The sequence below is a fragment of the Maylandia zebra genome, linkage group LG11, assembly GCF_041146795.1.
Source record: "Maylandia zebra isolate NMK-2024a linkage group LG11, Mzebra_GT3a, whole genome shotgun sequence".
In the NCBI taxonomy this organism is placed as follows: Eukaryota; Metazoa; Chordata; class Actinopteri; order Cichliformes; family Cichlidae; genus Maylandia; species Maylandia zebra.
This window is the reverse complement of record NC_135177.1, coordinates 27,309,023-27,332,356: the sequence shown is the minus strand read 5'-3', so window position 1 is coordinate 27,332,356 and position 23,334 is coordinate 27,309,023. Positions and strand designations below refer to the sequence as shown.

General features: G+C 42.4%; 1 protein-coding gene across 2 annotated transcripts; it reads right to left on the bottom strand.

The window, feature by feature from the left end:
• Positions 1-2,868: 2,868 nt before the first annotated feature.
• On the bottom strand, positions 2,869-21,873 carry stk40 (serine/threonine kinase 40). Of its 2 annotated transcripts, XM_024804153.2 has the most exons (12): positions 21,664-21,873; positions 19,780-19,964; positions 18,381-18,507; positions 17,865-17,950; positions 16,730-16,873; positions 15,278-15,502; positions 13,096-13,148; positions 9,938-10,053; positions 8,623-8,767; positions 8,235-8,354; positions 7,984-8,062; positions 2,869-7,369 (listed from the first exon to the last, which is right to left on the bottom strand). In XM_024804153.2, exons 2-12 carry the CDS (start codon positions 19,783-19,785, stop codon positions 7,151-7,153), a joined length of 1,320 nt encoding a protein of 439 aa, XP_024659921.1. In that variant the 5' UTR covers positions 19,786-19,964; positions 21,664-21,873; the 3' UTR covers positions 2,869-7,150. The 2 variants fall into 2 exon arrangements, with proteins under 2 accessions (XP_024659921.1, XP_024659922.1); XM_024804154.2 differs by lacking the exon at positions 19,780-19,964.
• Between the last annotated feature and the right edge of the window lie 1,461 nt (positions 21,874-23,334).

Here is a 23,334-nt window from a genome sequence, read left to right as displayed (position 1 = left end):
TGTTGCTACAGTGGCTATTAGTACTATGATTATGTCAGAAGTTTTGCTTATCATGCATTTTAAGAACGAACACGACTAAAGACAAACTTAAAACAATTAAAGTAAAACCTATTCCAGCTGTTTTCACTCCTCATATGGGTACCATGTGCATATTTTGTTTTGAGGCCAGTTTTTTGCTTTTCTCCCCTAAAATGAACTTTGTTAACAATACTGGTCTCTTCAGATCCTGGATTTTACTTTTACAGTATTAGGAGCTAGGGATCAATACTGGATTGCTGTTTAGTCAAAAATGAACTTGTATTCATATTTAAAACAAATCTAAAGCACAGATACACCAATCAGGCATAACATTACTACGTGCCTAAAATTGTGCTGGTCCCCTCTTTTGCTGCCAAAACAGTCCTGACCCACAGAGGCAAGCACTCCACTAGACCCCTGAAGGTGTGCTGTGGTGTGCCAAGATGTTAGCAAAAGATCCTTTAAGTCCTGTTAGTTACAAGGTGGAACCTCCATGGATTGAACTAGTTTGTACAGCACATCCCAATTGGATTATGATCTTGGGAATATGGTGGCCAAGTCAACAAATTGCCACAATGTGGCAGGACCCATTGTCCTCTTGAAAGAGGCCACAGCTATCAATGAATACCATTTCCATGAAAGGGTGTACATGATCTCCAACATTGCTTAAGTAGGTGGTACATGTCAAAGTAACATCCATATTGATGGCAGGACCCAAGGTTTTTAAGCATAACTTTGCCTAAAGCATCACACTGCCTTCTACACATAGCGAGTCCTGGTACCAGGTATTCCCCAGGTAAGCAAGGCACACGGCCATCCACATGATGTAAAAGAAAACATGATTCATAAGAGCAGGCCATGTTCTTCCATTGCTCCATGCTTGCATGCTCATTGTTGCTGCTTTTGACGGTAGACAGGGGTCAGCACAAACACCCCGACTGGTCTGGAGCTTTGTACGCAACAAACTGATGCACTGTGTATTTTGACACCTTTCTATTAGAAACAGCATTACATTTTTCAGGAATCTGAGCTACAGTAGCTTGTCTGTTGCTCCCCAAGTGTATCAGTGACTTCCCATGACCCCGTTGCTAGTTCACCACTGTTCCTTTCTAAGCTTCCAGATAGTTACTGACCACTGAGGACAAAGAGCTGCAGTTCTGATGATGCTTTAAGGACAAAATATTTACTTGCTCCCTAATATATCCCACCCCACATACAAGCCAAACCAACGAACTGGTCAAGAGGGCCAGCTCTGTCCTGGACTATCCGTTGTAGTCATCTTACACATATTTACCTTACTTGTTCAGTTCCTAGGAGAGCGAGTCAGAGATCATTTTGCCTTTGCAACAATAGCAGATATGGACTGGGCCATGAAGTAGAGGCACATATTCAGCATTCCATGAGCTTTGATGCATTTATGGTTTAAAATCATGTTTTGTTTTAATTCCAATGCTACATTTTTGTTTTCTTTAGTGTGTTTTGCTTAAGTGTCTTGCCCGGAGAAGCCATAAAGAGTCAGTGCTTGATAGAGACACATTCACAGTCCCTACAAGACAAACAGTAATGACTACAATGCTGATGCAGCTGGGAACTTAAATCAGTTATTTCCAAAACACTTAAATTTACTGCTACCACTAAAACAGACAGAAAGTTATGACAACACTGCAACATTCACACATCTGGAAATGTGGATACTCTCTTACCCTTTGCTATCCACATCCAGCTGCATAACCCCACTCTTGCACTTTTCTAGAGGAATCAGATACATAATGCTCTCCAAGGTAATTAAGCAAGAACATTGCAGATGTCTGATGTTGTCTTTAACGCACACCTGTTTGTGACACATGAATCTATGGGCCATCCTCAAGGCCAGCTGCTTGTAGCTTACAGGGAATAAAAATCAGCAGAGCTTAGTCCCTTAAAGGTTCTGGACTTTTCCATCCTGACGTTCTGTGAATGTACTAAAAGACAACAAATATTGGAAAGGTTAAAGCTTAGGCATTCTTGTCAATGAGTCAGCACAGCATTTGTGTCCTTGCTCACTACTTGTTGAGTTTTTAAGACCATTAGAATAAAACAAATTCCAAACCATTATCAAGTTCTGGGTTTTGGCTGCTGAACACAATCCCAGCGATCACAGGGTGAGAGATATACCTTTGACAGCTTGCCAACCTGTCAGCGGACTAATATTTAGACAACCACTCTCACTCACACCTGTGGTTAATTTATAATTGCCAATTAACTTAGTCCTGTACATGTCTTTGGACTGTGGAAGGAAGCCCGAGCATCCAGAGAACACATGTAAACTCCACAACAAACGGCCTGCTGTAAAAGTCATTCCTGTAAAATGTAGGTTAAGTATACATTACATAACAAAAAAAAAAAAAAAAAAAAAAGGAAAAAAAAGTAACTTTTGTCAGTATCACATTTAATGAGTCTATGGTCTGCTTAAAATAGGCTTTCCATGTGTAGCATTTTTGGCCTGAGTGACATGAGGGTGTGACATGAGGTGAGGTGGAAGACCAGCCCCACAGGGTACTGTAATGCTGTCAGAGCCAGCAGGAGGCTTCCTTTCTGAGAAAGCCTACCTCAGTGTGGTCCAAAACCACAGTCACTGCAAGAGTGAGACAGTACAAAGGGAGTCATTTATAACACGGGTGGCGCACTGAAACCGCACATCTAGAGACGTCTAACAGTTGTACAAGTTTTCTATAGATTTCTTTTGTCCAAATCTGGTAGAATATATAGGAGAGGTAGTCTTTTTATGGGTCTACTTAGAATACAATCCCCCTACTGCAGTCTTGTTTTTGTTTTAACTGCTCCACCTAGTGGGAAAGAATGAGACAGCTGGATGTTTCCATATCAAAGTTTATTGCTGACATGCATGTAGAGATCTGATGAAGTAGAAAAATATGTTTTTATACAAACGCGTTCTCATCTGTACAATTACGCAGTTTTCTGTATTTAGATGCCCATGTCCAACCAAGCAGCTTACAACACATTTTCCCATTGGGTTTAAACTACGCCACACATCCTACACCAAGTTTCCAGTTGAAACAGTCAGCTATACATCAGTTATATACTGACAACTTTAAAACTAGGGTAAAATTAAATTTGAGGGGAAAAAAAAAAAAAAAAAAAAAAAAATGTATAAAATTTTTACTTTCAGTTGGGGAGGTTGATTTTCAATTTAGATTGAGATTTTTTTGGAACCCAATCATCTACAACTTGTTTTACTGGCAAATCCAAATATCCTGCAATAATCACGTGTTTTTACACAGAGTTCTCTCACAATTTCCATGCTTTCAGTCCACAATGCAATCTACCAATACAACTCTGTAAAACACATTGAATGTGGTAAAAACCACTAGCTAGAAAGTGAAACACTGATTCAGGGGACATAACATCAACTCTTGAGTTACTAAACTGTAGACGTGTCACTGGAGATGGTGTTAAGACACTTTCCACAGTATCAATGTAAAAATCCAGCAGTAGTTATGGTGCTAAGAAAACCCCCACAGCCACTACTGAACCTATGCTATTACTACTACAATACTGCTGTATAACCCATGGAATTCACATTGAGGTGGGAGAAAGCCAACAGCTGTCTTTACACATTTCAGCCTCCAGATGTGGTACTTGAAGGCCAACGTGAGCTAAAGCACACATCAATCCCATGTGTTGAAGCAGAGCTGGTATCTCATTGGGGTGGAATAGATACAATGACTGGGGCAGTCATGATGGTGCATTATTTACATACTGACCAGCAAGTGTAGGGAGTTTTTTGGGGGGGTAAATATAAGAAAAGGAAAAAAACAAAACACTACAAAACAACCCCTCCTATAAAATAAGGAAAACATGCAAGTATCATTTTGTTTTCTTTAAAAAATAGAACTATGCAAAAGTCAGTCTCATTAGTGTAGCTTAAGGTGATCACAGACATTATGGCAAAATGGAAAGAAAGACTTAGTAATACAAAGAATGGAAACAAAATAGAAATGCTACCATTTCATGAACGGGCAGAAAAGGATCAAAATAACAGGGTTAAAGCAGAACCACTGTTGGAGCTGACGCTTAAAGCAAAGATGTGGGGTCTGCTTCACTGGTCTAAATCAATGAAACAGACCCAAAGTTAAGTGACACTGTCTGAAATGTCACTTAATTTTTTTGGGACCATCTATAATCAATGTCTGTGATGCAAGCTCCAGTGGAGGCATTTGGGAGAAAGTCTACACAAGTGAATAAAAGTATGAAATTACAAGGGGAAGTAGTAAAGATTTGAAAGTATTCAAGAGCCTAAGTTCATGCAATCAGTTTGAATATAAATAAGCCTAGAAAGCAGGTACCAATATGCAAAGGCAAGTTGCAGTGCACAAATGCCTAACAGTCACTGGTTAGTAGCTTTGCCATGGTTTGAAGAAACACTTAAGAATGCCAAGAAAACCCAGCAACTAAACTTAAAATCTGAGTCTGTATTTGAATTTTTCTATGACTTATAGTATTCATTACCAGCCAGGAGCCTACGCCATAAGATAATACAAGCATGTACAAGAGAGAGGCCTGAGAATGGCAACAGATATGTGATCATTTCCAATCTTAAAGCATTAATGTCATCCCCTAAAACATTCAGTCAAGCCCGGTTTTAGCAAAGCCTGCACTAGTTTTCACAGTGTCTGCCACTGAGGCAGGCCAGATAACAGAACACAATGATTGGAGGATAGCTTAAAGGGTCTGAGACAGTTAACAGCCTCAGACCATCATTTCGCCTGGCCCGAAAGACAACATGCACTCATGGACACGTCAAACATTCACATTCATACTGAAACACTTATCCCAAATCCGTCTTTATAAAGAGAAACAGGGAAGTTAAATACCTGGAAGCCATTTGATTCTGAATGAGCCTGTGGGTACCGGTTTCCTTGGCTAAAAGTAAATTTAAAGTGCCCCTATTAGACTTATTTACAGGCCTTAAAGAGGGAGTGCCCACAGAACAGGTTTACATGGTCCACACACACGCACACATGCATGAGTGTGGGATGGGTTGGTAAATTTCACACTGTACATTACTTACACTGAAACCCCTTTTTTGCCCCCTTTCCTTAAGCCTGCTCATTGGTCAGTTGGCTTGACAAATGCCTGTTCTGAGTGGTAACAAAGCTTTAGCCACATTTTTGCTTCTTTTCCGTGAAAGCTTGGAAAAAGTATTTGCAACCATCACATGCATGCCTAACTTGGGTAAAGGGGATTTTGGTCAGATGACATTGCGGTTATAGAAACTGTAGTACAGAGCAGCAGGGGTCAGAAAACGGCTTTAAAGTGACAGCTCATTTACACACGGGGGTTGTGTTTGTGACACCATTTATACTCAGTCCATTTTGTGGCAACAGAAACATGTTCACATGACAACATGTTTAGTGGGAAAACAGCTGCATTAAAATACAGTTTAGTATGACCAGAGCCCAAGAGAAGAAAATGGAAAGTACAGTTAGCCGGGCACCATGCCAACACCAAACACATAAACGACTTCCTAACCGTTATGGCTGCGTGAATATTAAGAAGAAAAGTTCAAATTTCTTCAGATGCTGGAGTACACAAAGAAAGCGGTTTTCACGCTTGCAGCGAACAACTGAACTTTTGTTGTGCTTTGCTTATAGCTGTGACATTTTAGTTAGCAGGAGCGACTCTGGCAAGGAAGTAATGACTGAGGCAGCTGGCTGCGTCTGCATGTAGCTGAGACAGCTGCTCGACCTTTGAGGTCATGCCAAACCTTTGCCACAATGGCAGTGTGTTACATAGTAATGCAGATGAGGGGGGGGAAAGAGGAATATAAGCAAGGAGTTTCAGGCATTTCATCAGCACCATTTTCCACAGTTGCAAATAATTCCCCTTGAACTGCACTTGGCTCCAACTTTTCAGACATTTCACATGTATGGAAATAGTCATGCAAGACTAAAAGGACAGGGAAACCTACAAAGGATAATAGGGGCACTTTAAGGCAAGATTTTTGGCAATAGAAACAAGACAGTGCCCGATCGTCACTATACTGGCACTGTGGAAGCGTTATCAATATGCCTTGGCAGGGAGGAGCCAACAGTTTTTCCCCCATTCAGTTCTTGGCATTGTAACTTCCAGGTACCTCACACTAGCTGCCTAGATGCTAAAAATAGATTTCCACAGGGATGAGCAAAAGCGGGAGACAATGCATTCTGCAAATACCAAAGGATGCTTGTACATACTTTGATCTTCAGTTCTTTCTTCAATGCAAATATAGGGATAAATGCTACTTAATTATGATTTAAAAAAGCTTATTTGAATTTTTGAAACCACTGACAAGGTTTCAAAGCATTATCACTGACAGAAAACATTAATGCTATGTCACTGGTGGCATCAAGATTCAATTGTTACAATCCCTTGTCTCAGAACAGTGAGCATGGTTTACCAACAGAAGAGAGACAGAGAGGTAGATTGATTTGAAGTCAGAGTTACAGACAGGAACATTACAGGAAAACAGACTGAGAGGAAGGAGTGAGGAGAGGAGGTTGGAATGGAGGTATACAGAAGTGACATCTGTGATCAAGTGATCCGACTTGAGGCAATACCATTACCACTAGGAAGAAAGGGGGTTGCTACATGATTCTGGTCCTGTATTGCTCAGGGGATCCAGAATTGGTTGGGAAGGGAAGTGTTACAGTAGGGCATCCTCGACAGAGGAGGAACACAGGGTTGATAGTTTCTTCAACACTCCAGGCAGAGCCTTGTGTTGGGGCCGTGTGAAACTATGCAATCACGTCTGCTGCACAGTGAGATCTGACTGTGGGCGACTTGAAGACAGGAACCTTTGGTTCAGATCTTCCTGCAGGCCTTGCCATGTTTCACAAGAGGATTCAGACAGGAGAAGTGAAGTTCTGGGTTGGCAGTTTGTTCTGGTACCCACTTTCTATCTGTTCCACCTAGACTGCCAAAACCCCACCTACATACAAGGCCGTCTGTACATCAGCTCAGGCCTCCTGTATGCAAGTTCAATTTTGTGGGTGAGGGGGGTGAGGGGAATGGGTTTACACCAGTCCTCTCTAGACTCTGCAGGTTTCTTTACTTCCTGGGAGGCCAGAGTCCAGAATTGGTCATTGAGGGATTACTTCCGCAGAAAACGTTGTGCCAAGATGGCAGCATCTAGTGGGCTGACAGGCTGAGCATCGTGTCCAAGACGCCTTACAGGTGGGATGCTGCCAAACTGACGGTTTGTGAGAAAGCTCTTGGCTTCATGGATAGTGTTCTTCTCTTCAGCTAGCAGCAGCTGCTGCCGCATGTAGTTCTCAAACTCGTACTGCGAAGACTCTTCTATCACCTTGGCCTGAGGAAAGAAAGCATCCAGTTCAATATGCTGCAGTTAGTGTGGTAGCAAAAAGTCAACATTGTGTAAAGAGATTTTTGTAACTAAAATTTAATATTCAACTTTTGATAGTTGCATCAAGGACGCTCAATTTGGCTGTGTCCAAACTGGAAGTGATTCATCACTTTTGGGTCACCCAAATTCCCTATGGTCTGTGGCTACAATGTTGTTAAGACCCACTTTCAGTATGTAGCTCCTGCTGCATATGTATCCTTTGAGTTGTGTATCCTAGGGCGACCGTGGCTCAGGGGGTTGGGAATCGCATCTGTAACCGGAAGGTCGCCGGTTCGATCCCCGGGCTCTCTGTCCTGGTCGTTGTGTCCTTGGGCAAGACTCTTTACCCTACCGCCTACTGGTGTTGGCCAGAGGGGCCGATGGCGCGATATGGCAGCCTCGCTTCTGTCAGTCTGCCCCAGGGCAGCTGTGGCTACAACTGTAGCTTGCCTCCACCAGTGTGTGAATGTGAGAGTGAATGAATAGTGGTATTGTCTTTGGCTTTGGGTGCCTTAAAAAGCGCTATATAAATCCAATCCATTATTATTAAGTTTAAATGTAATTTTCCTCCAAGATCTTACCTCTTGTTCCGGGTGATTGACCTGATCATCAATATCTGGAACCACCTGCAAAGGGCCACTCATTGCTGAAACTGACTGCCTGTGATTAAACATAACACATTAATCGTTAGGAACTGTCTGTCTGCAAATGGTTTATAGCCAATACCAGGAAATGTGCAAATAAAGCAGTGCAATTCAAATTTTTTCGTTTCTCTGCAAACAAAATGCAAAACATCTGATTCACTCAAACATCCAGCAGGTGGTGCAATTACCATGAGGCAATGATGGCACCGAGGGACTCCAGCACCTCTCCTGCAGTCAGCCTTTCCTGAGGGTCCAGCACCAGTAGCTTTCGGATTAGGCACACCGTGTTCTCTGACACACGGCCATCCCTATAAATGGTGGTGTAAGGGAAAAGGACAAGATTTTTCTTTAAAGCAAAAAAACCTAAAACAAAAACCTCTACAAGGTCAGGTTTGAAATAAATATCAAAATGCTGTCGAAAGCAAATGCATTTAAATCCTTGATTTTACTGCAGTACAACAAAAGACAATGCAAGATTGTATCTCAGAACAAATTTGAATGAAAGAATAATAACAGAGCAAAATGTCATATTAATGTGATCACTTTAATTAAATCTCCACAAAGATAAATGCTCACTCTGGGATGGAGTACTCAGCAGCCTTGATCTTGCGGAAGAGTTCTTGAGGCATGCTGTCATAAAAGGGGAACTGGCCATACAGCATTGTGAATAAAACAACACCAAGCGCCCACATGTCACTAGGTTTTCCACGATATGGTCGACCTGGAAGCAGGAAGGAGGGGATAAGGGTCTATTTAGCATGCATGACAAACAGAAAAACAGGTTGACAATTGGTGCAATGTCAGTTTTTGCCCTGTGAGGAGGAACCAACTGTTCAGCAAGTTAAATTGCCATCAAATCACGAGGTTTAATGATTAACAGTATAAGCAAATACTCCACATCTGTTGTACTTCAAAGAAACTTCCAATAGAAGCACCTTAAAAAAATGTTTTGAAAGCCAGACGAGACATTAAATCAGAAGAACAACAATGAGAAGCTGATGCTGGCGAGGGTGGAGTGTCATGGCTGTGCATGACCATAGGCAGTGTTGTTGTTAGAGCCAGGGAGTCGGCAGCAACAGCAGCAGGCAATTATGTTAAAGCTTGTGACACACAGGCAGGGGATGGGAGGGGAAAGGGTAGATGGGAGTAGTTTCCCTCTAGTGAGTCATCACTGTATGAGTCACTGAAGCTCTGTTTAATTGTGTGCCTGTCACGTTATGCTGATATACACGCTGCGGTTTTATCTACAGTTTGACTGGTTGGACATGAAAGAACTGCGCTTGAAATTATACTTCTCTTGTTTTCTGTCCTAGAGTTTGCATTGGAAATCAGTAATTAAAGTTCTTTTTGAATTGGCGTTAATAGTGGCACTTGGGTGTGCAATTTTAACAGAAGCACCATCAAGCTGGGGAAAAGGAAAAAAGCCAAAAAAGCAGAGCAACAAGAGTAAAGAAGTAGCTTCCCCTTGCAGATGCATACCATACAGCAGTAGGATGCAACATCACTGCGATTACTCAAATAAAAGCAAAAAGGCCATTTCTTGCTTTTGCCAGTCCAGGATTGCAACATACCTCTGGGTTGCTCAATAACCGGAAAATCCAACACAAGACCTGACTGCTAAGCATTATGAAACCAAAAACAACCAACAACACAAAAACAAAGTTCCTATCTGGCTTCAGAGAAGGAATCACGATTCCATAATTTTACTCAGACATTTCTAGTCTGCATTTGGAGGGAGGAGGGAAAAAAGGAAAAACAAACAAAAAACCCTGCACACTTGTTTCACCCACACTAAGCAAACCCATTTCACTTCTGATAGTTGGTACAATTGGTCAAAGAACAAAAAAAAACAAAAACAAAAAAACAATCCATGCCTGAAACCCTCACTCACCACTTAGTACATCCGGACTGATGTAAGCTGGACTTCCTCTCTGGTCTTTCAGAAGGTCATCCTCACTCACCAGGTGCTTTCCCAGGCAGAAGTTTGTGATGGTGATTCGATGAGTCCTGTGAGGACATGCAAAACAAACTTGTTAATGCTTTCAATCAAACGGTGAACACAATATTCCCATTGATAGGGGGGTTTTTGTTGTTTTTTTTTTTAATGTTCTCAACAATCTTGCTCAAAACACAGTTCAGACTTAACACAACACATTCAGTTAACGGAATAAAGACTTGTCTTGCCCCTAAGGCTTGATTTAAATAAATAAAAAATACAACAAATGATAAAGTTGGCTTCAAGCTCTGCAAAAGTTGTTGAAAGCTTTTACATGCAGTATTGGCATCTTAACAAAAAAACAAAAAACAAAAACAACAACTTTATGCTCAGAGCAACAGGGCTTAACTGCAGAACACTTTGGATCAAAGACAAACTGTAGCCAAATCTCAATTTTGAAACCATGCATAAAGCTAATATACTTAATACAAATAAGCACCGATGGTATGGTGTTAGCTATTATTGGCCTACAGCCTTTATGAGAACAACATCAGTCCAGATACAGTGGTGCTTCAGAGACTCACTCTTTTTACAGGTTTGATTAACTTTGCTTCCCTGGTAGTACTAGGATTTCTCCAATGAGACTTTGATTCAGTGCAGTTAAATTTGCCATGAGCAAACTGAGGGACTGTGCACTATGTTCCTTTAGCAGAGAGGGAAGGGGGGGAAAAAAGCAAAAAGCAAAGCTGCACTTTGACAAACATGAGTCAACCTGTGGTTTAGAATAATTGTTTCGATGACTAAGCCTGCATGGTGATGGGCTGTTAAATGAATATATAAAGCTCAAGTTTAAAATATGTACACAAACAACTTCAAACCCACACGATCACTCCCAGGGCTAACACGCCAAGGGGGGGGGGGGGCACTCGCACACAAAAGCAGCCATCGTGTACTAGCTCGGGTCCTTTGGATCATGCTCTTCACCCACATCCGCTTTCTAAAAAGCCTAAGGTCAACAGCTTCCCCTATTCTCTCTCACTTTCACACCCTGCCTCGTTTTTCATTCACTATTCTCATGACAATTCTGGCTAAACGCTCTGACTAAAATCCTCCAATCTTCCTATGAAAAAGTCGCAATTTGATTTTCAGAATTTTATGTTATCAATACCCTTTAACAGCTTTTGTAATTCAAGTCACTGTAACCACACAGCAGCCTTGTGATCTGCACAAGGATAGGCCAAAGGAACAGAGGGCAATGCTTCAAGGACCCTCAACATAAAAGCTTCCTTCATAGAGAGATCTGTCCTTTTGTCTGTGTGCATCACGACACAGGCTTCTATTCTTGCACCGGAGATTGGGTAAATGAAATTGCATGTTTGCTTCGTGAGGCAAGGGTCCCTGAGGACGCAAGAGAGACCACATCATCTCTGCTTCCTGGTCATGTGACCCAGGGCAAGTCAGGAAACCAGAAACCTAAATAACTCCCATGACTTCTCCTTCCCCACAATGTTCTGATCATAATACACCAGCTGACAAGAAGAGGTTACACGCTGGGCAACTTGTTCAGAGACTTTCATTTTGCAGATTATGGGAACCACTGATTTGAATGGTCTTACCAAGTTCCAGGTTTTTGTGTAACAAAATGTTTTCAATGCAAAAGCCACTACATGTCTAATACAACTGTATTTTCATTTTATTATATCGATTATAGTAGGAGTTTGTCAGCTTTTACAGAATTTAAAAAGACACATTTATGTAGTTCATATCCACATACGCCTATGGAATCTAAAATTAGGAATTCCTATAGATCTAAATATAGTGACCCTGAATACAGATTCATAATATACTGTTAACAGCTGGCACTGAAATCGCACACTGACATTACAGTCATACGTACTCAGGGTGGGGTCATGAGGAAACATGCCAACCAACAAGTATGATGCACTTGTATGCTATGAAGTCTATTGTTTGTAAATACAAGTGGTGACTCTACTGCAAAGAGGAAAAAAAGACAAGACAACCTACAGATATAAATAAAAATATTAACCTAAAATGGGGAGGGGACGGACGGACGGACGATGGATTAAAAAAAATGATATAACAAAAGGGCATAGATCAGACAACAGATGCAGAAAAGGGATTGTAGTGTAAATAATGAAATAAATGATGACTGTGTGTGCAGTACATGGTGGTGTGAGTCAGCTCTGAGCTATGGGCCTTTGGCAGGCCTCTCCTTTGTCTCCAGCTGGGACGGAGTGTTCCACTCGTCTGCTCCTCTCCCCACCACCCTCCTACCCTGGTCTAAACATTGTTTCATCACTACTACTGCAGGTTGTTATGGGTGCTGATGCAGTAGATGAAAAAGTGTGCAATAAAGCAGATAAACCAAGTACATGACATCTCAGTACAAGTAGTTGCAGATCATGGCCGAACAACACTGTCAGCTTTAGTCATTCAGTCCTTAATTAAAGAGGTTTTGTGTCCTCCTAATGTTTAACTTTTTTCTGAGACAACTTTATGCATCTTTAACATTTTGCAATTGTCTAAACTCTAAAAATAGCACTTCCATTGTGTGTGTGTGTGTGTGTGTGTGTGTGTGTGTGTGTGTGTGTGTGTGTGTGGGGGGGGGGGGGGGGGGGGGGGGGGGGGGGGCAGTTTTACCCCTCAATACACTTTTCTAAACAGTTGAATGGTTTACAGATGAGTAGTTTTTCATTCTGCATGGCAAATCTGACCTGAGGTGCACCTAAGGTCCTGCATGCTGCATAACCAGTGCCCAGTTTGCCTCTCATTTTTAAGAAAGGAAAAAAAAAAAAAATATAGAAATACAAATCCAGCAATAGGAAGTCACACACATGGGTGAAGTGTTAAGCACAAAATGGTGAGGCTTTCGTTTCCTGATACTGATGTTGCCCTTAATCTAAGAACACGACCTCTGGTTGTACTGATGTTCAGATATACACTGGAAGCAGGCTGCTGGAGCCAGTTTAGACCTAATGCACATGTGAGCCGAGAGAATGAAGCCTGGCACACTAAAGTAACTCACCCACTATAATGGGAGGAATTACTGGCCAACTAACATGCCGTGCTGAAATAAAAGCTGCACATCTTACCGCTTGTTCAGCACCATATTTCCCAGCTTGAGGTCTCTGTGAACAATGTTTTTCTGCAAGCAGGAAAAAGTAGGGGGGAAAAAAAAAAAGAAAAAAAAAGGTTATGTTGTGCTTTGTGAATCATTCGTATCACAACAATCTATTCTAGGAGTGGCACAGGAGCATGGGAAATGAGTACCGTATTTTCACGACCATAAGGCGCACTTAAAAGTCTTAGATTTTCTTCAAAAAGTGCGGCGCGCCCTATAGCGCAGTGCGCCCTATGTGTTGTAAGGAGGACGTAGTAGAGAACACCATGAGAACGTTAAAGGGTGAAGTGTGGGCGTTGATCGTATATACCGGGACAATCGCACATACCTGTATAAAAGAACAGGTATGTGCATTATGCAGGACATCGTTGTTTTAACAACCCTGAAAATGGCAAAGAGACACGCTTACGAAGCACAGTTTAAACTGAAGGCCATCAGCTACGCGGAGGAACATGGAAATCGAGCAGCGGCGAGAGAATTTAAGATAAACGAATCGATGGTTCGCAAATGGAGGAAGCTGGAAAACAAGCTCCGGCAGGTCAAGAAAACGCAGCTGAGTTTCCGCGGACATAAGGCGAGGTGGCCCGAGTTGGAGGAAAGACTCGAGCGGTGGATCATCGAGCAAAGAGCGAGCGGGAGAAGCGTTTCGACGGTCACCATTCGGCTAAAAGCAGTTTCACTAGCTGAAGAGATGAACATTGAACATTTCCAAGGAGGTCCGTCTTGGTGCTTTCGTTTTATGAAACGGTGCCATTTTTCCATCCGGACCAGGACTACGATAGCGCAGCAACTTCCAGCGGATTATAAGGAAAAGCTGGCCATCTTCCGCTCCTACTGCAGCAAACACATCGGCGACAAAAACATCCAGCCCAGCCACATCACAAACATGGACGAGGTCCCGCTCACTTTTGACATCCCGGTGAGTCACACTGTGGAGAAGCAGGGGACCAGCACGGTAGCGATACGCACAACGGGGTATGAAAAGTCTTCTTTTACTGTTGTGCTTGGCTGCCATGCTAATGGACAGAAACTGCCGCCTATGGTGATTTTTAAGCGAAAGACTTTGCCTAAAGAGAAGTTTCCAGCAGAAATCATCATTAAGGCAAATGAAAAGGGCTGGATGGATGAGGAAATGATGAAAGAGTGGCTGAGGGAGGTGTATGTAAGGAGACCAGGTGGTTTTTTCCACGCATCACCATCGCTGTTGATCTGTGACTCTATGCGTGCCCATCTCACAGCCGATGTGAAAAAACTTGTGAAGCAAATGAACTGTGAGCTTGCTGTCATTCCGGGAGGCCTGACAAAGGAACTCCAACCGCTGGACATCGGTGTGAACCGCCCGTTCAAAGTAAGGCTGCGAGCGGCCTGGGAGCGATGGATGACCGGTGGAGACCACAGTTTCACTAAGAGTGGAAGGCAGCGCCGGGCGAGTTACGCCACAATTTGCCAATGGATTGTAGATGCTTGGGCTAACATGTCTGCTGGCACTGTTGTTCGAGCTTTCGCAAAAGCCGGCATCGTTTCCGAGGAGCCGCACGGCACGGAAAGTGACTCTGACGGTGAAGACAGTGAACCTGGCATGTTTGATGGAGATTTAGCGCAGCTGTTCAATTCAGACACAGAGGATGAGGACTTCGATGGGTTTAATTGATGATAAAAATGTGAGTACCAAACTTTGTTTTGCTCCTGCTTTATTTTTAAATACGCACACTTGTATGCTTGTGTGTTGTTGATGATGACGATTACCGGCAATAGAAATGTGAGTAAGGTACCGAATTCACGTTTGCTCCCGCTTTATTTTTAAATACGCATACGGTACTTGTATGCGCCCTATGGTCCAGTGCGCCTTATGTGTGTGTTAAATACAGTAAGGGCACACATAACTGAGACTGCGCCTTTTAGCATAGTGCGCCTTATGGTCGTGAAAATACGGTAATCAGAAATGATGATAGAAGGGGGGGGGGGGGGGGGGGGGGGGGGAAGAGAGAAAAAAAAAGTATTTTCTAAACAGTTGACAAAACATTGCAGTATCCAAACTGTTTGCTCAGAAAATTGCACAATCATAGTTTCATTTAGACACACTGGAGTGGTGCAACGGGAAATATTCTTTACAATGCTCTTCGATGAGTCGAGCACAATCCGTTTAGATTTACCTTGTGAAGAGCCTCCACCACACGCACCACATCATAGAAGATGACAATGGCTTCCCGCTCACTCAAGCGCTTCTCCTTTATGACATAATGCTGGAGATTTATTAGATCTGCCGTCTTGTCACTAAAGTCATGTGCACACAAGCAGTCCAGCACGAGGCAGAGACGCTTTTTCATCTTGCGCATTTTGTTAGCATCCGTGTCCTCCACAATCTCATAGGCTCGATCCTGGAGAATAAAAAGGTAATGCGTTTAATATGCAGCATATCCAGTCAAAAAGGGGTAACAAAACCACATGCAAACAAAAGGGCTTTCTGCTATCAGCTGATCAAATAGATTTAACAGATTGATTGGAAATAAAGATTGCAGCGCAGGAGCCATTAACAGCCTGCCTGTACCCAAGATAAAGACAACATCTACCCTGAAACACTGGGTGCTATAGACCAGCATAGGCGATTCCATCTTCCAGCACCACCTAGCAGAGACACCACTTTATTGATTTTTGTATCAGATTGTCTTTTTTTTTTTTTTTTTTTTTAAGATTCAGTCAGCACCTCTTAAACAGTACATTAAACCCAGCCTCTCACAGCACAGATGCACTATAATAATCCAATCAATATCACAAGCCTAAATGAATCAGAGTGCATGGCTCAATGCAGCTATTCTGAGAACACAGGCAGAATGAAAGAGACAGGATGTGAAAGAGAGACAAGAGGAAACGGAGACAGAGATTTAACAATAACAACGTTAAGAGGACGCCGACGGGAAGACAGGTGAAAAGGTAGGTGGGCGGTGGGGGTCATTATGAATAAATGTGAGTGTAAACAGAAGATGACTGCAGATAAATATAGTTTTAATGGCACTCCCACTTCTCTTTTGAAACCACTTGGATAAGAGAATAACAGCTGGCTGACAAGCTTACTGCTGCCACTGAGCTGATAAGTGCATGCCGTTACTTGTACTTGCATAATGAAACCATATTCTAAAATGAATAGAAAGTGATAGAAACCTCTCCACATATAGAATGCCTGCCGACCTAGTGCTGACTAATGCACAGCTTGTGAGGTTCTAGGCCAGTGCAATGTTTAAAATAACATTTTGGCAGAAAGTTTTCATAGTTTTGGATATTAGACACTTCTTTGCCAGCCAAACAAACTTCACTGTAGATAAATCAATAAAGCGTTTTAAATTCTTAGACCTCTTTACAATGAGGACAAATTCAGCCATAACTAGATGCCAAATAAGGACCAATCAATAAGTGGTTCAAAATAGACGACACAGGTTGATGCCATTAGCATATCTTATTTGCACAACAGTTAAAGCAAATATTGACTGAAAAACATACAAACAAAAAGACAACAAAAAAAACTTTATATTCCTAACATTAACTAAGAAACATTTTATCCCTCCACACTGACAAAAGCAAAAAGCAACTCAACTCAAGTCTCAGCCTACCTGAAAGAGGCCATGGTGGTGGACCACACCATCTTGGTTGTGCAGCAGAGAAAGAAGTGAGTATTCGGTGTGCAGCAGCATCTTCCCCTGCCTCTCCTCTTGTGTCTCCTTGGCAGAGTCTACTCGTTCCTCCAGCGTCAAAATCTGCAGTAACCACACACAGAGCAGACATTAGGCCCCAAGACAAGAGTTTATAAAAGCCCCTTTTCCATTAGCATTTACTCGGATCAACCCGACAGGTTTTTCCCATTCCTTTCGAGTAGCACCTAATGTGTGTGGTCGTCATTATAGCAACACAGCCAAGTGTCCCGTGACGCTATGCGATACCAACGTTACTAGATGGACGTCGAAGCAACTATATATCTGCTGCTTGGTCTGTGGCTTCTCGTCAGACTCTGGGATCACAAAATGTTTTTTGTAACCTTTTCCCCGATTTCCAGGTTTAAAAAGGTGGTTTTGATTTTCGTGAACGAGATGCTTTCATGACTCATCGAGCGACACCACTGATCAGCCAATTGGTGACAGCGTCACATTTTTTCCACCTCCTCTGATCACTTTGGCACCCTGGCTGAGCAGGTACTACTTTAGTCCCTGGTACGAGGTACTATGACCTAATGGAAAACCCGGAAAACTATGGCGAGTCATCTGAGTAGGTACTAATAGAAAAGGGCTAAAGGCACAGATAGCGTTCCCGCCCCCCCAAAAAAGGCGCACTTTAATTGCTTACTCTTCAGTCCTAAAACAAAACATTTAATGACTTAAGTCACCAAGTTCTGGAGTAAACAGGGTCGAGCTGGACTCAGGTCAATGAAGTAAACAAGCTCTGTGTCATACGTATGACGGAGGGTTGTGAGGTTTAAAAGTTGACATTACAGGTGGCGCAAACCCTCATTCCACTCAACTGTAAAGCTCCCCACTTGTTTAACAAACATCGAACAGTCCCAGTAAACTGACTGCTAGACTTAAACAGGGCAATAAAATGAACAGCAACAAAAGGAAGGTCAAAAGTTCAGGTGTCTACAGGTGACGTAGCTTTGTTTTGAACAAGATGCCCAATCTTAATTGAGTCATATGTTTGTAAGAAAGAAACTCAAAACACCACAAAACAACAACATTTCTACCCAGACAGGCTTACTTTGAGTTGATAGAAGTCATCTGTGCCGTCTTTTCTGGCCAGACACTGCACTATGCTCGGCACTGGTGAGTTGCCCAGGCGAGGCCCTGCAAGGACACGAAAGGGAACAGCTGCATGACCAAAAGGCTACATGCTCAAGTGTGTGTGCTCTCACTGCCACTCATTAAAGGCTGCATTTACCCATTAACACCTCAAGTGTAATGTTTTCTTTGGAAGTCTGTATTGCAAAGAGTGGAAGAGTTGTGTCCAATGTACATTTTATAGTATAGGAAAGAAATTGTTTTTTCAATGGGAGGAAATAAAGTTGCTCAAACAGACTAAGACCTTTCTAGTCAATGTCATGACGATCTGCAAAAATTCTTCAAATTCTTGTCTTAGGCCCTTCATACACAGACAGACACCCCCCTATTTCCTGTATTCATGTGAAGCATATTTACAATGCACACTAGGTGAAATTTCATCCAGCCAACATTTCAACCTTTTTCAGAACTGAGCAAACACTACTAGTGTCCTTACCAAGAATAAAGGGCCCAGCTCTCTTGGCATTACTACCGGATATCCCGGGACTCTGCAGCTTGCTGGCTCTGCCTGATGTCTCACCAGCCCCCCTCTCCGACGAGCGCCGCTTAGACATACTGGAGCTCTACAGGGGAATAAATCTGATTAGCACATCAGATAAAGACCGTCAGGTTAAAGGGAAAGTGCATGCATCTGACTGGGGGGGAAAAAAACCAAAAAAACAAAGCAAATTGAACAGAGGTCATGTACTACTCATCTATAATCAAGTCTGTATTTTTAAAACTAGTGATACATGTTTAACATATCTACTATAAACTTAGCAATAGTTCTGCAGACTGTGGTAGAAAGAACAATGGGGAAGGCTTTGTAGCACCTCCACCTTTAAATATTCCACACTCAGTTACCGACACCTCAGTGTCAATGCGAGGCCATTACAGCACCATTCCGACTAATAGCTGCTCGTGGCAAGGGTAACACCTCAGATTCAATCTCCAACAGCCTATGTTAATGTGCCAAAATCTGCAATTTAAACAGCTAGCACTTTCACATAAATTAGAGCCACTTGCACAATACTGTTTAAAATGGAAGCTTTTCCGATTAATACTTTAATCTTTAGCTTTTCCTGCTGCAGTGGACTTGATTCAGAAAATCCTTCCGCTCTAAATCTGTTGTACAGCCAGGACTATCTGAACGGATATATTCTAACTACAGAGGGGGAAAATAAATAAAATAAAGTGTCCTGATAGGAACTTTATTCACATGCCAGAAAAAGCAGAGAGAGTGTGACACATCATTGCACAAACTACGTTAACTGACACAGCAGATCTGATCTGCCTCCCAGAATTCAGAGAGCAAGAGGTATGCAGCATGTTTTGTTTACTGATACAGAGTTCCTATGTAATGAAACCCCATCCGTTTCCCATAACAGGGAAGTAGTGCCCTGAACCGAGAGGAATGATTCACCCAGCTGTCGTCCAGAGAGCCTTAAAAGTCTAAGCGATGACACCGATAAGAGTCTGCACAAGCCTCTGGCAGGTGCAGCTTAGAGATAGAAAAGCTCACACAAAATGTCCACATACAAGCGATATATCTGAGTGTCGCATCTCTACGTTAAATGTCACTGATAAGTAGTATGCATATTTGAGCCACAGCAGAGATTCCCCACACACAAAAACCTTATATTATACAACATCTTTTAAAGTTTGATGGAGACCCAAAAAGCTTTAGAATATCTCAATCTTGCATCCGACAAACTCCAGAAAATTCTTTTTAATGAACCTGCCCATCTTCCTGTTTCAAAACTAATCGTGCACCACTGCCAGTTAGTAATTTTTTTTTTTTGGGCAGAGAGGAGGCAGGACAGTTGGCAGTCAGTAGAGCTGGTATGAATTCTCACTTCCATGAGGCTTTTTGTGATCCCAGACAGCAGACAGTGTCATCATCATGTCTCTCGCCCATCTGTCTCCATCTCCACTAGTCATCACCCACTGAGTCTGATGAGCTGAGGTTTTCTGACTGCATTTATGGCACAAGCCAGAGTGACACCAAGTCATGCTGCCAGTAGTAAGAAAGCATCTTACACTAGAGGACACAAAGCAACAGATAATTAGGCATTACAATTTATGAGACTTGTGGGCAGGAAATTAATTTTTCAGGCAGCCGCCAAAGAAGCTAACAGAACGAACCGTGTACACGGGGCTTCCAGCGTTTCCAGAAAATAAACTAAATTGTGGATGAGTGCAAGAGTTAAATAAGTACATGGAACAACTCTCTCTTCCAACCGAATAAGCCGAAATGCTTATGCACCTTGAACTACAACACTAAAATGACTCATAGGCAGATACAACACACAAATGAACCCAAAGCTATTCATGTACTTACTAAAAACTAGCTGCAGTACTGTGGAGCCAACCTGAGTCATCAAAGAAAGCAAAGGTCAATTTAACCAATTTATCCACACTGACCTAAATTACTTCAGCGTGATGACAACACACGGTTCCTTTTCTGACACTGCTGTGCCTCTCTGCACAGCCTATGATCTAGTAAGCAAGGCTGCCTCTGCCTGTATCAGATGGAGGACAAGAACAGATAAAACCTCTGAATCATATCACACAAAAGGAGGAGAGACACGCTGCCAGTGCCCACGAGAAATGTGGGCTCCTTAAATAGTATCAGAACAAAACAACCACGTAGGTGTCTCAAGATCCACCCACCCAGACTCCAAGCCACTTGTCTGGCCTGCAAGAAAAGCTGAACTGCGATAGCAAGGTAGTACAGAGATGGAGAAAAAGCAAAATGGCACTTCGGTAGTAAACATTACAAAGTAAAACCGTGCAGAAAGGTATGCTATAACACATGCACAGATGCAAAGCCAGTTACAGACAAAGTAACTCCAAGGTCAGATCTCCAGTCCTTATGCTTAAATGCAATGCTACTGATATCCGTTCACACGCTGCCCCTGCTCCTAGATGCAGCCGACTAGATTCTGGCAAAAACAACGCCCTTGACCATACACCAACGTCGTGGACACAAGGTCACATTGCAAATCACCTGACAAAAATAACTACAAACGCGCACACGCACACGTCGTTTGGTGCCATTTTGCAACCACAAGGTCTGGACTGGACACCGTTCAGTCCTGGCAGCAAGCACTGTAAACGAGACGGGTCGTAGCGTAAAGCGCTGACGTTATGCTTTGCAACTTGGACAAATTCACTCTACAGGCAGCTCAGTACTCCAGCAGCCAGACGCTGATGTCTGGCTCTTCTATAGATCTCTTTGAACAAAAACTACCTGAACGATCTCAAACGTTTAGGTACACGCATCTAAACCAGACTGCAAAGCGCGAATAAATGAATGCTTGATTGCGGCAATTGCTTAAACACCACAAGGCAAGTTATTTTTACATTGTACACTTACCGACAGCGACATAAAACCAATGTTAGGCACGCATACAAACTTAGTACGGCAGCGAATATGATCGATTTACTCGGCTAAATACGGATCTACCGACTACACAAAGGGGGCACACAGCACAACAAGGAGTTAGTATTTCGGTGACAACTACACTGAGCGGCTGTTAGCTGAAATACGGCTGCTTTACGTGTCTTCTCGCGTACCCAAGAGGTTTAAATATGGTTGCTCCTGGCGAGCGATGTGAGCTAACGCCAAGCTCGAGGCTACAGAGCAGGCGGCAGGCCATTTAAACAAAGTAGGTAACATTACAGCTGGCTAGCCGTGCCAAAAAGCTAGATAGCAACGTAGTCACCATCTCACTTACCTCGAGCCTAAACCGCCGGGTTAAATCTGTGTCGCCTCCTTAAAACATGGACATTTCTTCGGTGAACGCTGCGGTAGATGTGAGGCGCTTCTCGTTTTACACAGCAGACACCACAGAGGCTTTTTTAGCCTCTATTACCGAAATGAGCAATTAAGGAAAAGCCTCCGCTCTTCGCTGATCGCATCTTTCCACAGCGACAGCGCCACCTGACAACGGAAATGACGCACACAATTTATTTGATTGACAGCCGCACTCGACCAATGCAGACAGTTTTTTCATAGCCGTTTCAGAGTGATGATGAAATTCTATGCAAATAGTCTGCCAGACAGTCTAAGATTTAATTAGCGTTCTTTCTTGCATTTTAAAAAATATTATCTTTGCATCATAAAAGTTGCAAAGTGAAAATGATTACATAAGAGTTGAAGAGGCTTATTGTAAATCATACTGAAGGATGATGTTTGCAATGTCATGTTTCGCTGGCAACTTAATTACAGATAATATGATAAATCATGGGTTTTTCCTTTGTTTATTTGAGCAAGATTGTACTCACAATGAAGCGGGATTAATAGGGGTGAAGCTTTTACATTAAACAACTTGCATTTGTTAAATCTAACATTAAAGGGAATTCCGTATAATTTATAATATTACATTAAACACAGCAGTCTTTAACTTTACTCACTGACTTTACTTTTCATTTAACTGTTTCGTGCACAATTACGTAAGGAGATCTCTGAATTGTTGCTTCATAAGGCTTTACCTTGCAGATTCTCTTTAATGACCTACATAGTACACTTAATTTAGGTCAACCATATGACTCAGTGAAACTGTGTATCACTGAATTCATTCAGATCTTCATCTGATAAATACATAACATATTTACGATATCTGGTCCCTCTCTTCTAGATCAATTTGGAGAAATGTCTTCTTGACAAGGGCTCTCTGTATGTTATTCAGCAACAGCCAACCAGTAGACCCCACTCAAAAGTAAAAGTCTTAGTCATTTACTCAGTAAAAACAGTCTTGAATGACAGTGGCATTTAGGAGAGCCCACCTATCTCAATTTAGACTTACCTTGACCTTAAATTCCACCCACGTGTACCAGTTTCAAACCAGTGGGAAGATGTGACAGACACAGAGAGGGCAACCTAAATATCAGATCCTTATTTGAGTTGCACTAGTCTTCCTGCCTTGACTCAGCCGAGCATATACCCCCAGCCACATGAAACGCATGTCACCCTGTGGCTTTATAGTGTCCTGCCCACAGTTTTTAAAGAGGAAACTGAATCATAACTCAAACATGGGGTCTATGGGAAAACCTGTTAGAGGGTTGTTGTTATCATGCTTAGGACAAGGCTGCATGGACATTATTAATTCAAAATCACCCCCCTTTTTATATTACTGCGTGCACCAATTGAACAAGAAGTGCAGTTTTTGTTTGCAAAGCTTTATGGTGAAGCATTGTTTCTTCTGAAGTGCTGCTGATTCAGGTGGCTGATTCTAATAAAGAGTCTTGCAGGATGACTGGTATGAGCTTAAGTTTCTGTTTGTTTTGGAAGTAGGCTGTATCCTTAGGGCATACAGTGTTTCTTGTCTCCCCTTTGCCAAGATTATTGGGAAGACCTCACCAGAATCCTCCTCCCCAACATCAATCTGGAGAAGTGTCTCAGCATG